This window comes from Cavia porcellus, unplaced genomic scaffold (assembly GCF_034190915.1).
Source record: "Cavia porcellus strain 051 isolate PalLab524CR breed Dunkin Hartley unplaced genomic scaffold, mCavPor4.1 scaffold_3, whole genome shotgun sequence".
In the NCBI taxonomy this organism is placed as follows: domain Eukaryota; kingdom Metazoa; phylum Chordata; class Mammalia; order Rodentia; family Caviidae; genus Cavia; species Cavia porcellus.
Genome location: NW_026947486.1, coordinates 14,479,751 through 14,491,980, shown reverse-complemented (window position 1 = coordinate 14,491,980; position 12,230 = coordinate 14,479,751). Strand labels below are relative to the sequence as shown.

The window sequence follows — 12,230 nt, the reverse complement described above, 5'->3', positions numbered from 1 at the left end:
GAATATATTACTCCATATCCAAACTTCTTTTGTCTTCTACATATTCTCTAGACACAAGCTTGTAAGATACTATCATTTACCTTCATCTCCCTTATATCTCTGTGGGTCATTCCTGGGGATACTACCTTGCCATTTTATCTAATCTTACTGGGTAGAACCTCTGACCTTAGCTCATATTTGGAAAAAACCAGCTCATAATCAACATCCACCCTTCCTGTTGTCTAGGATCTACTCAGTGGATAATTCCTGAAAGATAGTTTCCCTCCAATACCATCCTTCCATCCTGCTTTCATCTGCTCTGTGCGTCATTCCTAGAAGATATCATCCCTTTATATCATCTAACTTTTTCTATCTCCCCTCATACACTTTGTGTCATTCTTGGAATATAGAGTCCATTCACCTTTTGTTATCTTCCCAACCTGCTACAGGTCATTCTTGGAACATAGCTTCCTGCCACATCATCTACCAATACTGTCCTTTTTGCCCCTGTGGGTCATTCCAGTGAGATACCATCCATCCTGTATCATTTACACTTCCTTTGTTTCACTATGACCTTATCACTATTCCTGGAATATACCATATCATATCTCACCCCACAAACATCATCATCCTCATTCACCCTTCCTTGTCTCCTCTCAGCATCTGTAGCTCATTAATGGATGATACTATTCTCCCACATCATCTCTCTTCACCTTGTGACTCATTCACAAAAGATGATCTCCATGATATTCACCTTTTACTACTTCTCTTCATCCTCTTTAGGCCATTCCTGGAAGAAACCATCTTATCCAATACCAAACTACCCTGCCAGCTCTCTTGCAACCTGGGTCATTTCAAGAAGAAAGCATCCTCCCAAACCATTCATACTTTCATCTCTCCCTGCCCTTGTGCTCACTCTTAGTTAATGCATTGACAAACTTAGCCTTAAGAATTGTATCAAAAATTCTTTTACCTTCATATTGGGTAAGGTTCCCCTTGTTGCAGACACTCTCCTAGCATTATGTAACTATGTATACAAAGTTAGCCTTGTTTGCTAGATGAATATAAACTCCATGAGGGTAGAAAATTATCCTACTAAGTTCATTACTATTCTTGTCAGTGCTTGGTACAGTACCTTTACATGGTAGACCCATAATAAATACACACTAGTAAGTACATAAACATTATATATATATATTAATAAATAAAATACATGCAAAATATATACAGTTCTGTGCTGCATAATGACACTGTAGTCTACAATCTACCACATATAAGATGGTGGTCTCATAAGGTTATATGTCCTAGTGATGTTATAGCCATTTTAGTCTATTGATACTGTAGGATGTTCATGTAACCATGAAATCATTTGACAATGCATTTCTCAGAAGGTATCCCTGTAAAGTCATTAAGTCATGACTATACTGGTGAACTAGAGATTACTAAATTAATAAGATTCTAATTCAAACCATATTGTTTATATTTTTCAGTAATATAGACTATCTTTTCTCCTATTTCCTACTATTCAATATCCAGATAAAATTACTTTTTAAATGTCTTTGGAAATTACTTTTGTAGGCAATCTTTATATAGTATACAAGCATAATGACTATTTTTATTACAAATCATATGACCCTTTCATTAGAAGAAGTTTTACTTTAGGTACCTACTTAGGTTTTCATTTATTTCTGTTCAAGCCTTCTCTAAAGTAATGTGTGCTTAAAGTTGCTACTGATTGAAAGATTATTAGACTTCTTCTTAATATTATTCCTACAGGTTATTAAGAAAACCACTACATCTCCAGGCAGGACAGAAAGATTAGAAGGAAAGATAAAAAATAAATTTTAATCTGAGCATTCTGGCACAAGCATGTAATCCCAACACTCTAAGAGGTTGAAAGAGGAGTATCACATGTTCAAGTCCAGCCTGAGTAACTCAGCTAGATCCTGTCTAAAGAAAATGGGCTGCGAATGTAGCTCAGTACGAAGGCTCTGGTTCTAATATCAGAGAAATAAAAAAGCAAAAGTAAATTTTAAGTAGTTCAGCATACTTTGTCCAGCAGATTTTATCGAAGAGATCTTTCATGGTCATCTTGTCCCACTCCTGGGCATGTGGAGCCTCCCAAGGTGCATCATTTGGAATCTGCAACAGAAAGAGGTCCCACATTTAATTGCAATGACAATCTCCACCACCACTCACCATAAAGGCCTTTATGAGAATCTCTGAAAACTAGTTTCTTGGTCCCTGTTAGAATGTGTGATTGGCTTGGAATTCTATGTAGAAGTGGGGCAGCTCTTTGGATTCCATACCTTAATGCTATTGACAAAGGAATACTAAGCAGAATAACTACATATAAAACATGTATACATTTATATGTAATTACAAGTAGGATGACGATCATCATCACTATTATTATTGAAATCTAATATTCATTTAAGGTCCCAGATTCAAGTTTAAGAGAGTGTTATTACAGAGTATAGTGGTATCTTGGTTCATGAACTTCATTTGTTCTACAATTTTAGAAAAGATGGCCATGTTTGTATTTGTATGAGAGAGATGGCCATGGTTGTGTTTGTCACCTGATGTAGTTTGCAAACAAAAACAAAATTTGACCAAATACTTGTTTGCAAACCAAATTATTTGCACTGTATAAGAGTAGGTTAAAAAAAACTGGAGCAGCAACAAATCCTTTCCTCTTTTACCACTTAAAGTGGCATTACAGATGGACAAGATAACTATTATAAATAGATATATAGTAGTACCTCAGTTCATGAACTTAATTCTTTCCATGATTCTGGTTGCAAACCGAATTAGATAAGAACTGAATCAAATTCAATGGCTAGGTTCAATGCTGACCTTATGGAGAAATTTGATTTTGGTTCTTACCTAGTTCGGTTTGTAACTAGAACTGTGGAGAGAATTAAGTTCAAGAACTGAGGTACCACTATACTTGAAAAAAATGTATCATATATAAATAATTAATGGAATATAGTTGAAAGCACACAGGTATTATCATCAGCAAGGATAGGTCTGAACCCTGGTTCTCTTGCTGTGTGGACTTGGGCAAATTATATAACCACTTGGTATTCATTTTCTCCATTTGTCAGTGGTAATTCTACCAGGTATGTAGAATTGTTGAGTGCACTGAAAATGATGTGTATCAATGTCCAGAGCAATGTTCCCTGCCCACATGGAAAGATAACAAATATTTGTCACTATTGTTTCTGTAATAGGTTATGTGCAAACATAATACACATTTTACCTCCTTTCCCATGTCATCCATTGTCCGCCACAAATTGTTGTAATCCAAATATGCAATAGGATTCCATACAGGAGGAAATGCTCCGCGAAATGGGTAAGTTTTTCCCTGGAATATAAGAGCAAAGAGAATCAGTTGCAAAGGGTAATACTTAAAGTTAGGATAGAAAGTTATATTTTTCTCCCTTTTATCATCTATTCATCAATTTCTTCTGTTACCTTTTACCATAATTCTACAAATATTGCTCTACTCTCTAATAGGATCCTTTGTCCCTTCTCTCTCCTCATTCTCATATAGTTTAAAGTTTCAAATTTTTCTTCTTGAATTTCCCTGTTCCCAACTTCTTAATACCTTCAATAGGATAACTGTAAAGCTTTATTGGTCTTTAGGTAGTTGACTATAAAAAATTACTGTTGAATTCTTTTCTACCATTAGTGGAGATATAGCTATCACATACAATGTATATTTACTGTGGGTTAATATTTGGGCTGCCTTGATGTATATTCCACAATTGTGGATTTCTTCTCTAGGGTTAAGAGTGGGACATAATTGGTTCTTATGGTATGTTAATATCCAGTTCGTTTTGGATGATACTATGGTAGCTATTTGCTTGATATTACTAGGATCACATAACTGTTGCTATTAATTGATTTACTCTGCCATCAAACACACAGATTACATTTGTGACATTAACAATACTAGCGTACATTTCCAGAGAACGTGATGTTGGGTCACTTACAGTGCATCCTCCCTCCCACCCAAATTAACAGAGGTAGTTGCATCTTGAGACAGAGGCAAAGGACTATAGTTAATCATGCCTAAAGTACATATCACTGCAAAACAACTAAGAGATCTCTATAATAGGAACAGTCTTCGCACTAAAAAGATGCACAAAACAAAACAAACAACTAATAAAAGCAATAGATACATGAGACTAAAGGCAACAAAATGCTTCCCAAAACTGCAAACTCTCCCAATACCAATCTAGGGTAAGGGGGAGAATAGCATAAACTAGGTACCAGAATTACTTGAAAGAATAGGATAGCAGGTTAAAAATAAGATATTCAAGAGATACTCAGGAGGATCAAGCAGACATAACTAAATAGATAATGGAAATAAAAATCAAAATGAGCAAAGAGCTTTCAAAGACACTTAAAAAAGCTAGCTGAGCTAAACAAAAGGATACAATACATGAATGACCAGTTTAGCAAAGAAACAGAGTTCATGAAAAGGCTTCAATCACAATTTCAGAAGATTAAAAGTTTTAATTGAAAGTATGGGCAGCAGAAGGGACCAACATGAGAACAGAATTTCAGAACTAGATGATAATAATGCCTTCAAAGACCAACTACTCTAAAACACCTTAAAAGCAATAAAAGAACATGAAAAATGGATACAACAGATGCTAGATAAAGCAATGAAGATAATCTAAGAATAATTGGAAAAAGTAAAAAATCAGAAGACAACACAAATAGCATAAAACTTGTTCCCAGAAATTATGGTAGAAAATTTCCCAAATATAGAAAAAGAAATATTTCCTTGTTGAGATAAGTGAGGCATATAGAACCACATAGTCGTGACCAAATAATACTGTCCATGCCACATGATATTCAAAGTACCAGAAGTCCACCACAGGGACAAAACTAATCATAACAAATAAGCTTACTAAATACTGGTTCAAGAAACAACTGAACAGGAAGAGATAACAATTATAAACATTTATGCACCAAACACTGACATGCTCAACTTCATGAAACAAACACTATTGGACATGTAAAATCTGATAAACACCAATACAATTGTAATAGTGTCCTCAATACCCCACTGTCACAAATAGATAAAGAATCAGTAAAGAAATATCAGAGTTGAAGCAAAACTAGGAAAAATGGATAATATGTATCTACAGAGTATTCTACCCCAAAACAACAGACCACATATTCTCACAAGCACATGGGCCTTTCTCCAAGATAGAACACTTACCAGCCTATAAAATATGCTTAAATAAATGCAAAAGAGTTGAAATTACCCCATGCATAACATCAGATCATAGTGCAATGAAACTAGCATCAAGGGGAAACAACACCACAGAAACTATGCAATCACAGGGAAATAATCAATGGGTCTCAGAAGAAATTATTTCCTAGAATCAAATGGTATTTCTAGTACAACATATTGGAATCTATGGTACACAATGAAAGCAGTCCTAAGAGGGAAGTTTATAGTGGTGTGTTTCACACCAGGAACATACAGCAAACTCAAATAAATAGCCTAATGATCCATTTCAAGGTCATGAAAAACAAGAATAATCTAAATCCAAAGCTAGCATGAGGAAAGAAATGATAAAGATTAGAGCAGGAGTAAATGAAATGGAGACTAAAAAATTACAAAGATTCAATGAATTGAAGAGCTTTTTTTTTTAAAGAATAAGCACAACAAAAAAACCCTTAGACAACTGTACCAAAATAATGCAAGGAACGACCTAAGCTCATGCAATTAAAAATGAAAATGGTGGGCTGGGGATTTAGCTCAGTGGCATAAGCGCCTGCCTTGCAAGCAGGCAGTCGTGAGTTCGATCCCTGGTACCGATAAAAAAAAAAAAAAAGAAATCCTAAAAATGAAAATGGTGAAATTGCAATGGATCCTGCTGAAATATAGAAGATCACTGGTACCTGATTTACCTAACTTGAAGTGTTACAAAATAAAAAATCCAGAAGAAATTAGATACATATGAACTAAGGAAACTGAATCAGTAAGATATATATGACATAAACAGAAACAAGGACAGAAATCAAACCATCATCTGAGAAGATGCAGAAAAAGCATTTGACAAAATCCAACATCCATTTATGATAAAAACACTGAATAAAATAGGTATAAAAGGTTTTTATCTAAATAAGGTAAAATTTATCTATGAAAATCCAAAAGTCAACACCATACTAAATAGAAGAAGCTGAAAGCTTTCACTATAAAAACAAAATAAGGATGTCCACTGTCACCACCATGTAGTTATTAGCCAGAGCAATCAGACAAGAGAAAGAAATAAAAGGAATATGGATAGGAAGTGAAGTGAACTACCATTATGTACAGATGACATGGTTCTCTATATAGGTCCCCAAAACTCCACCAAAAGACACCTACAATAATCAAATTCAGTAGAATAGCAACATACAAAGCTAACACTCAAAAATTAATAGCAATCCTGTACACCAATAATAAACTTGCTGAGAGAGAAACAATACTTTTTACAATAGCATCAAGTTAAAAGAAATACTTCAGAATTGATCTAACCATGGAAGTGAAAGAGCTATAAAGTGAAATCTACAGTACTTTGAAAAAGGAGACTGAAGAAGGCATTACAAAGTATAATAATATCCCCTGTTCCTAGGTTGATAGAACCAATATAGTCAAAATAGCTATACTTGTGAAACTGTGATAAGTATTTAATGCAGTCCTAATCAAAATACCAATAGTATTCTTCATGGAACTGGAGAAAACAATCCTAAAATTCATATGGAAACAAAAGAAACTTAGAACAGCAAAAGCAATCCTGAGAAACAAGGGCAAGGCAGGAGGCATCACAATCTCAAACTTGAAGTTATATTACAAAGCTATAGTGATAAAAACAGCATGGTATTGGAAAAATACTTGTGAATCAATAGAACATAACAGGATAAAGAAACAACTTGAGGCACATTCAGGTATATTATCTTTAACAAAGAGGCCAAACACTTTCACTGAAACTTCCTTAACAATTAATGCTGGGAAAACTGCTTACTCACATACTGAAGATTGAATTTAGACCTATCTCTCTCACTATGCACTAAACTAAAATCAATATAAATGGATTAGATCTAAATATTACAATAAAAACGTTTAATCTGCTGGAAAACAAGATAAGTTAAACTCTTGAAGACAAAGGTATAGGCAAAGATTTTCTGAATAGAACCCTGATTGCACAAGAAATAATAATAAGAATCAACAAACGGGACCATAAGAGATTAAGATTCTGGACAGCCAAGGAAACCACCAACAGAGTGAAGAGAAGGGGAAAATTTTTTTGTCAGCTACTCATTGAAGGACTAATATCTAGAAAATATAAAAAAGTAAAAAATATTAGAATCCAAATTTAAAATCCAAATTACAAGTGGCAATGTGAAATGATAGACATTTCTTAGATGAAGAAGTACAAATGGTCATAAATACATGAAAAATGTTCAACATCACTGGTCATTTTAGAAACACAAATTAAAAGAACACTAAGACCCTACTTAACTCCAGACACAATGACTATTTTCATGAAATAAGCAATGTTGGAGAGGCTGCAGGGAAAATGAAGTATTCTTCATTGTTTATGAGCATACAAACTGGTACAAACACAATGGAAACAAGTATGGAGATTCTTCAAAAAACTAAAAATAGAAATTTCATTTGATCCAGCTATTCCCTTTTTAGGAATCTTTCTGAAAGATTTAAAGGCATCATACAACAGTGATATAGGCATATTCACAGCAATAGTGGCACAATTAATAATAGCTAAATCTTGGCAGTTGCCTAAATTTCCATTGACACATGAATAGACAAAATGTAGTATTGTATATGGTGGAGTATTACTTTGCCACAAAAAGCATAAGTTTGAGTAATTTATAGGAAAATGGATGCACCTTGAGACCATAATGTTAAGTGAAGTAAATCAGACATATAAACTTAAATGTTCCATGGTTTTTCTTATATTAGAGCCCCAATATATAAAGTACAAAATAAAAGAGAACAGGAAATAATGAGATGGATATTTGGCATATGGGAAGGGATCTAAGATACAAAAGGAATGGAGAGAAACAAAATTTTAAAAAGGGGGGATTGTGAAATGTTGTGTACATGCACCAAGTACCTACAAGGAATGTGATCATCACGTACCATTATGTAATCATATATGACAAGGGAGGGAAGGGGGTTAAAAAAGAAATGTTATGTACATGTATTGACTTCCTACAATGAATGTAACCATTATATACTACAATATGTACAATAAAAATTAAAAATAAAGGTAATTCATTCTAGCATCTGATGCTGGGGTCACAATATTTCCAGCTCCTCATAAGTACAAGATAAAGACACAGAAGGAAAAAAAAACACAGAATGCTGTCTTCAGATCCCATATAAAAGAGGAATAGCAACTCAGATTATTATTTTAAGATCTGTAGAGGCTAAATAAAAACTGGCTGGACCATGGAGTATAGTTGATACAAGAACATTAACAATGTGTAATAATACAATTAGCCAGTTTCTGGCTGTCCAGCATTCATTCTTTCCTTGAAATATCCTGGATTCTTTTCAGAAAGTTTTCTCTACTCTTCTGTGTACAACTAGGTAAGGAGGATGGTTGCCAGTACAAGCTGCCACTACAAAAGGTGATGAGTTAGATTCTTCTCTCCTTTCTTCTACCTACTACCTGATAGAGCCCAGTTACGAGCCTGTAATCCAGTCTTGGTCAATCATATATTCTACCTCTGGAGACTATCACCTAAGTATAGAAGAAAGTGGAATGTGGGTTTTCTTTCCTTAGGGCAGCATGCTGCGGAAATGTTTTCTGCTACAAAGACCATAGCTATTGTTCCAACCACTAACTTATCAGAGCTCTCTTGCTCTCTGTTTATTCTGAAGCATTGTGTCTTCCAGTCTCATATTGATTCTGTGAGCTTTCTCATTTCCTTTTAGTAAATCCTCTCTGTTAACCCAAGTTGGTTTCTATGCCTTGGTACCAAGATGTCTAAACATGAAAATAGCTCACTGTTAGTAATCACTTACTTCATTTCATCACATGCCATATACTGTGCTAAACAAAAGTAAGGGTGAGTGGAGTGTGAGTCTTTAGAAAGACAGACCAGGACTAAATAGTTTCTAAGGTCTTATTTTCAAATTTCAGTCCTTTTATCTATTTATTTATTGTTTTAATTTTAAAGAGGGTAACACAAACCGTAACAAAACAGAACAAAGCAGATCAGAAGAAAACAATGCAAGTGGCAGCCTCTGTATCTTTGTGTTCTGCATCTATAAGTCAATTAAATTGCAGATCAAGAATAATTTATATATTTCACCTGTACTGAACATGTACAAATTGTTTTTGCTTGTGTTACTATTTCCTAAACAATATGGTTTAACAACTATTTATATAGTATTTATATAGTGCTAGGTATTATAAACAATCTAGAGATTAAAGTATATGGGAGGATATTCATAGGTTATATGCAAATAATAAACAGCTTTTTTTGTAAACTTTATGCACCTTGGATTTTGGTTTTTATAGGGGTTCCTGGAGATATGGAAGGATAATTACACTTTAAAAATAAATGTCTTGTCAATATTTATAAGGTCAAAATATTTTCCAATAGTACAACATTGCCTAAGACTTTCATTTTTAATTGAGTATTTTATGAAGTCTAACTGCACAAGATTAAAAATGTTAGATTATACAAAAAGGATTGAGCAAAATTTGGCCATCAATGCAAGGACACAAGACACAACAACATATGCACACACCTCCCCATACACCTCACAACTGAGTAAGAATATAACGCATTTTTTTTGTACCAGGGATCAAACTTGACCTCATGCTTGCTAGGCAGGTGCTTATGCCGCTGAGCTAAATCCCCAGCCCTATAACACATTTCATAAGTGAAAAGAAGTGAATTTCTTTTCCACACAGCAAATTAAATAAACTTGGTAGATTATGTGATGTTATTTCTTATCTGAAGATGCTATGTTGAAATGATGGAATACTTTTTCACTCCAAATCCTTTATCATCTTGCTCCCATCCTCACTAACATTTACTGTGATCTTTCTCCAGGCCTAGCATTGGCTGAATCTCTTTATATGATTTATCTCATGAAATGTTTCCTCTACTCTGTGAAGGGAAGCACAATTAATATTTCCATTTTATATATGAGGAAGGTAAAGTCCAGTGACAGCAGCTAGTAAATAGTAGAAGTGAAATTTCTTGCTCACAAAGCTTTTCCTAGTAAAACACACTTTCCTGTTTTCTATAAGGAAAGTGTGATGAACTATGGAGATAGGTTCGTTCTAAAGACATCTGAATCTTTCCCACTAAAAGAAAGAGAACTCTGAAAAAAACTTATAAATCTTCCTGAGGCATCTTTTTTGTTTTATATGGGGTAAAAATAGAGATAAAGCAGTTGTAGGGGCATAAAAATGACTGCTGAGGAAACATAGCCAATTTTGGGAAATGTTTTTACACAGAACACAAAAATAGCTATGAAAGAGATGCTGGAGTTACGTAATTGTTTTGGCAGCCTCCAGAACAGCTGGTTCTTGTTATAAGTCTCTAAATTGAATTCTAAAGAAAATCTACACTTTCCTCTATAAAATGCATTTATTCTCGAGACATACTCACCTTAAATATTCTCCAAATAGGGACAGTAAGTATTATAAATATAATTCAACAAAATGTGTTCTTTAGTCCTAATGAAGTACTTCACAGAATGATGGCAAGTTGAGTGTTTACACAAAGTCCTATGAACCCTGTGGTCTGAGCCTCAATAAACATACAAAGTTGCTGGAAGTAGGGGGTTACCGAAGATTGAAGAATCTGTCCTGGCAATTTCCTAAAGCACTCCTCAGCAAGCAATTCCTTCCTTACCTAAGTATGCAAGGCAGGAACAGTACTTCTAAATGAGTGCTACTCTTTACAAATAAAAAGAAATAAAAATCTAGACAGCGAAGTTTATCTTGTGCCTTTGCTGTGAAACCATTACCTTTCCAAATGGCCTTTAATCTCTAACTGATTGACAGAGATGAAATTACTGAGTAGAACACAATGTCCCTCAAATTATGCCTCAAAATCTTAATTTTTTTGAGAAACTATATCTTTAATCTACCAATGTTCATAACAGGAAATTATTAACAGATCACAGTTTATGGCTCCCACACCACTTTTTTATTGTTGGTCCTATAAGATAAGCAGAGTTTATAGTAAGCAATTAAACTACTTATTGGACACTGAAGAGTTTTAATTCTCTGTCCTTCTACATTTTAGTTAAGCAAAAGTGGTTGCTATTATAGAATAATAGGTCACTGGGCAAGCTGCCAACTATCTTTCTTTAATCATCTTGGCAATAAACAGATTTTAGACTGGTTTAGGAACATGTCTGTCCAATCCATAGGAATTCTTTGGGACTTGTTTACTCCATTTTTTGGTGATATATTCTGTAAGAGAAATAATTTTGATGGTTTCTCTAGTCTATAATGCTTTAAATAAAGAAATAATTTAAGAGACTCATTAATGTGGTAGAATTGTGCTGTATTAAAAATTAAAATAATTTTCTTTCCCTTTCCAAACGCAGGTAGCCAACCTCTCTTCAAACATAGCTTCCATTCTACCTAGAAAAAGCCTTTGTACTCTCAATGGAAACACTGAAAAGATCTATGATATTGGTTTGTCATTTTCTTTGCATTCTTTGTCATTATCTCCTTCCTTTTTCTATATTAAAGATTGAACCCAGGGGCTTATGTGTGCTTAGCACATATTCTGACACTAAACTATACATCTCTAATGCTGCATTCTTTTAACAGTCACATTCAAATGATACCTCTGTTTCCTTCATTTTTATTTTCTAAAGTCTAATCTGTATTCTCAAAAAATCTAGTGGGTTCCTTTTCTCTAAGGACACTAATGAGTTCCTTATAGCCAGATCTAAATGATGTAATTCATCTCCTTAGCACCTCATCTCATTGTGTTTGTTCTCTCAAGTCTCCACCTATTCCCCAAGAACCTCCCTTCTCTGAACCACTGAATCCCCCACCCTCAGCCTTTTCCTTTGCCCACCCATTTCCCAGGGGAACTTATCCAGCATCTGGATTTATTACTATATTTGCACAGTGTTATGGTTTACATTTTAGTCTCTGCTCCTTATGTTTACGAATCCCAAATTGTTATCTATAATCTGTCACACAACTTCAAGGGCTAGCAGAATGTTC

The 12,230-nt window shown here is 34.3% G+C and overlaps 1 protein-coding gene across 2 annotated transcripts in view; it reads right to left on the bottom strand.

Moving 5' to 3' along the window:
• Positions 1-12,230, bottom strand: part of Maoa (monoamine oxidase A) — an 80,187-nt gene that overhangs the window by 22,525 nt on the left and 45,432 nt on the right. For both annotated transcript variants that reach the window (XM_063245747.1, XM_063245746.1), the window contains exons 4-5: positions 3,242-3,346; positions 2,030-2,121 (exon numbers count right to left, since the gene is read on the bottom strand). In XM_063245747.1, the coding sequence (XP_063101817.1) occupies positions 2,030-2,121; positions 3,242-3,262 (113 nt within the window). In that variant the 5' untranslated portion in view covers positions 3,263-3,346. The remainder of the gene's footprint in view (positions 1-2,029; positions 2,122-3,241; positions 3,347-12,230) is intronic.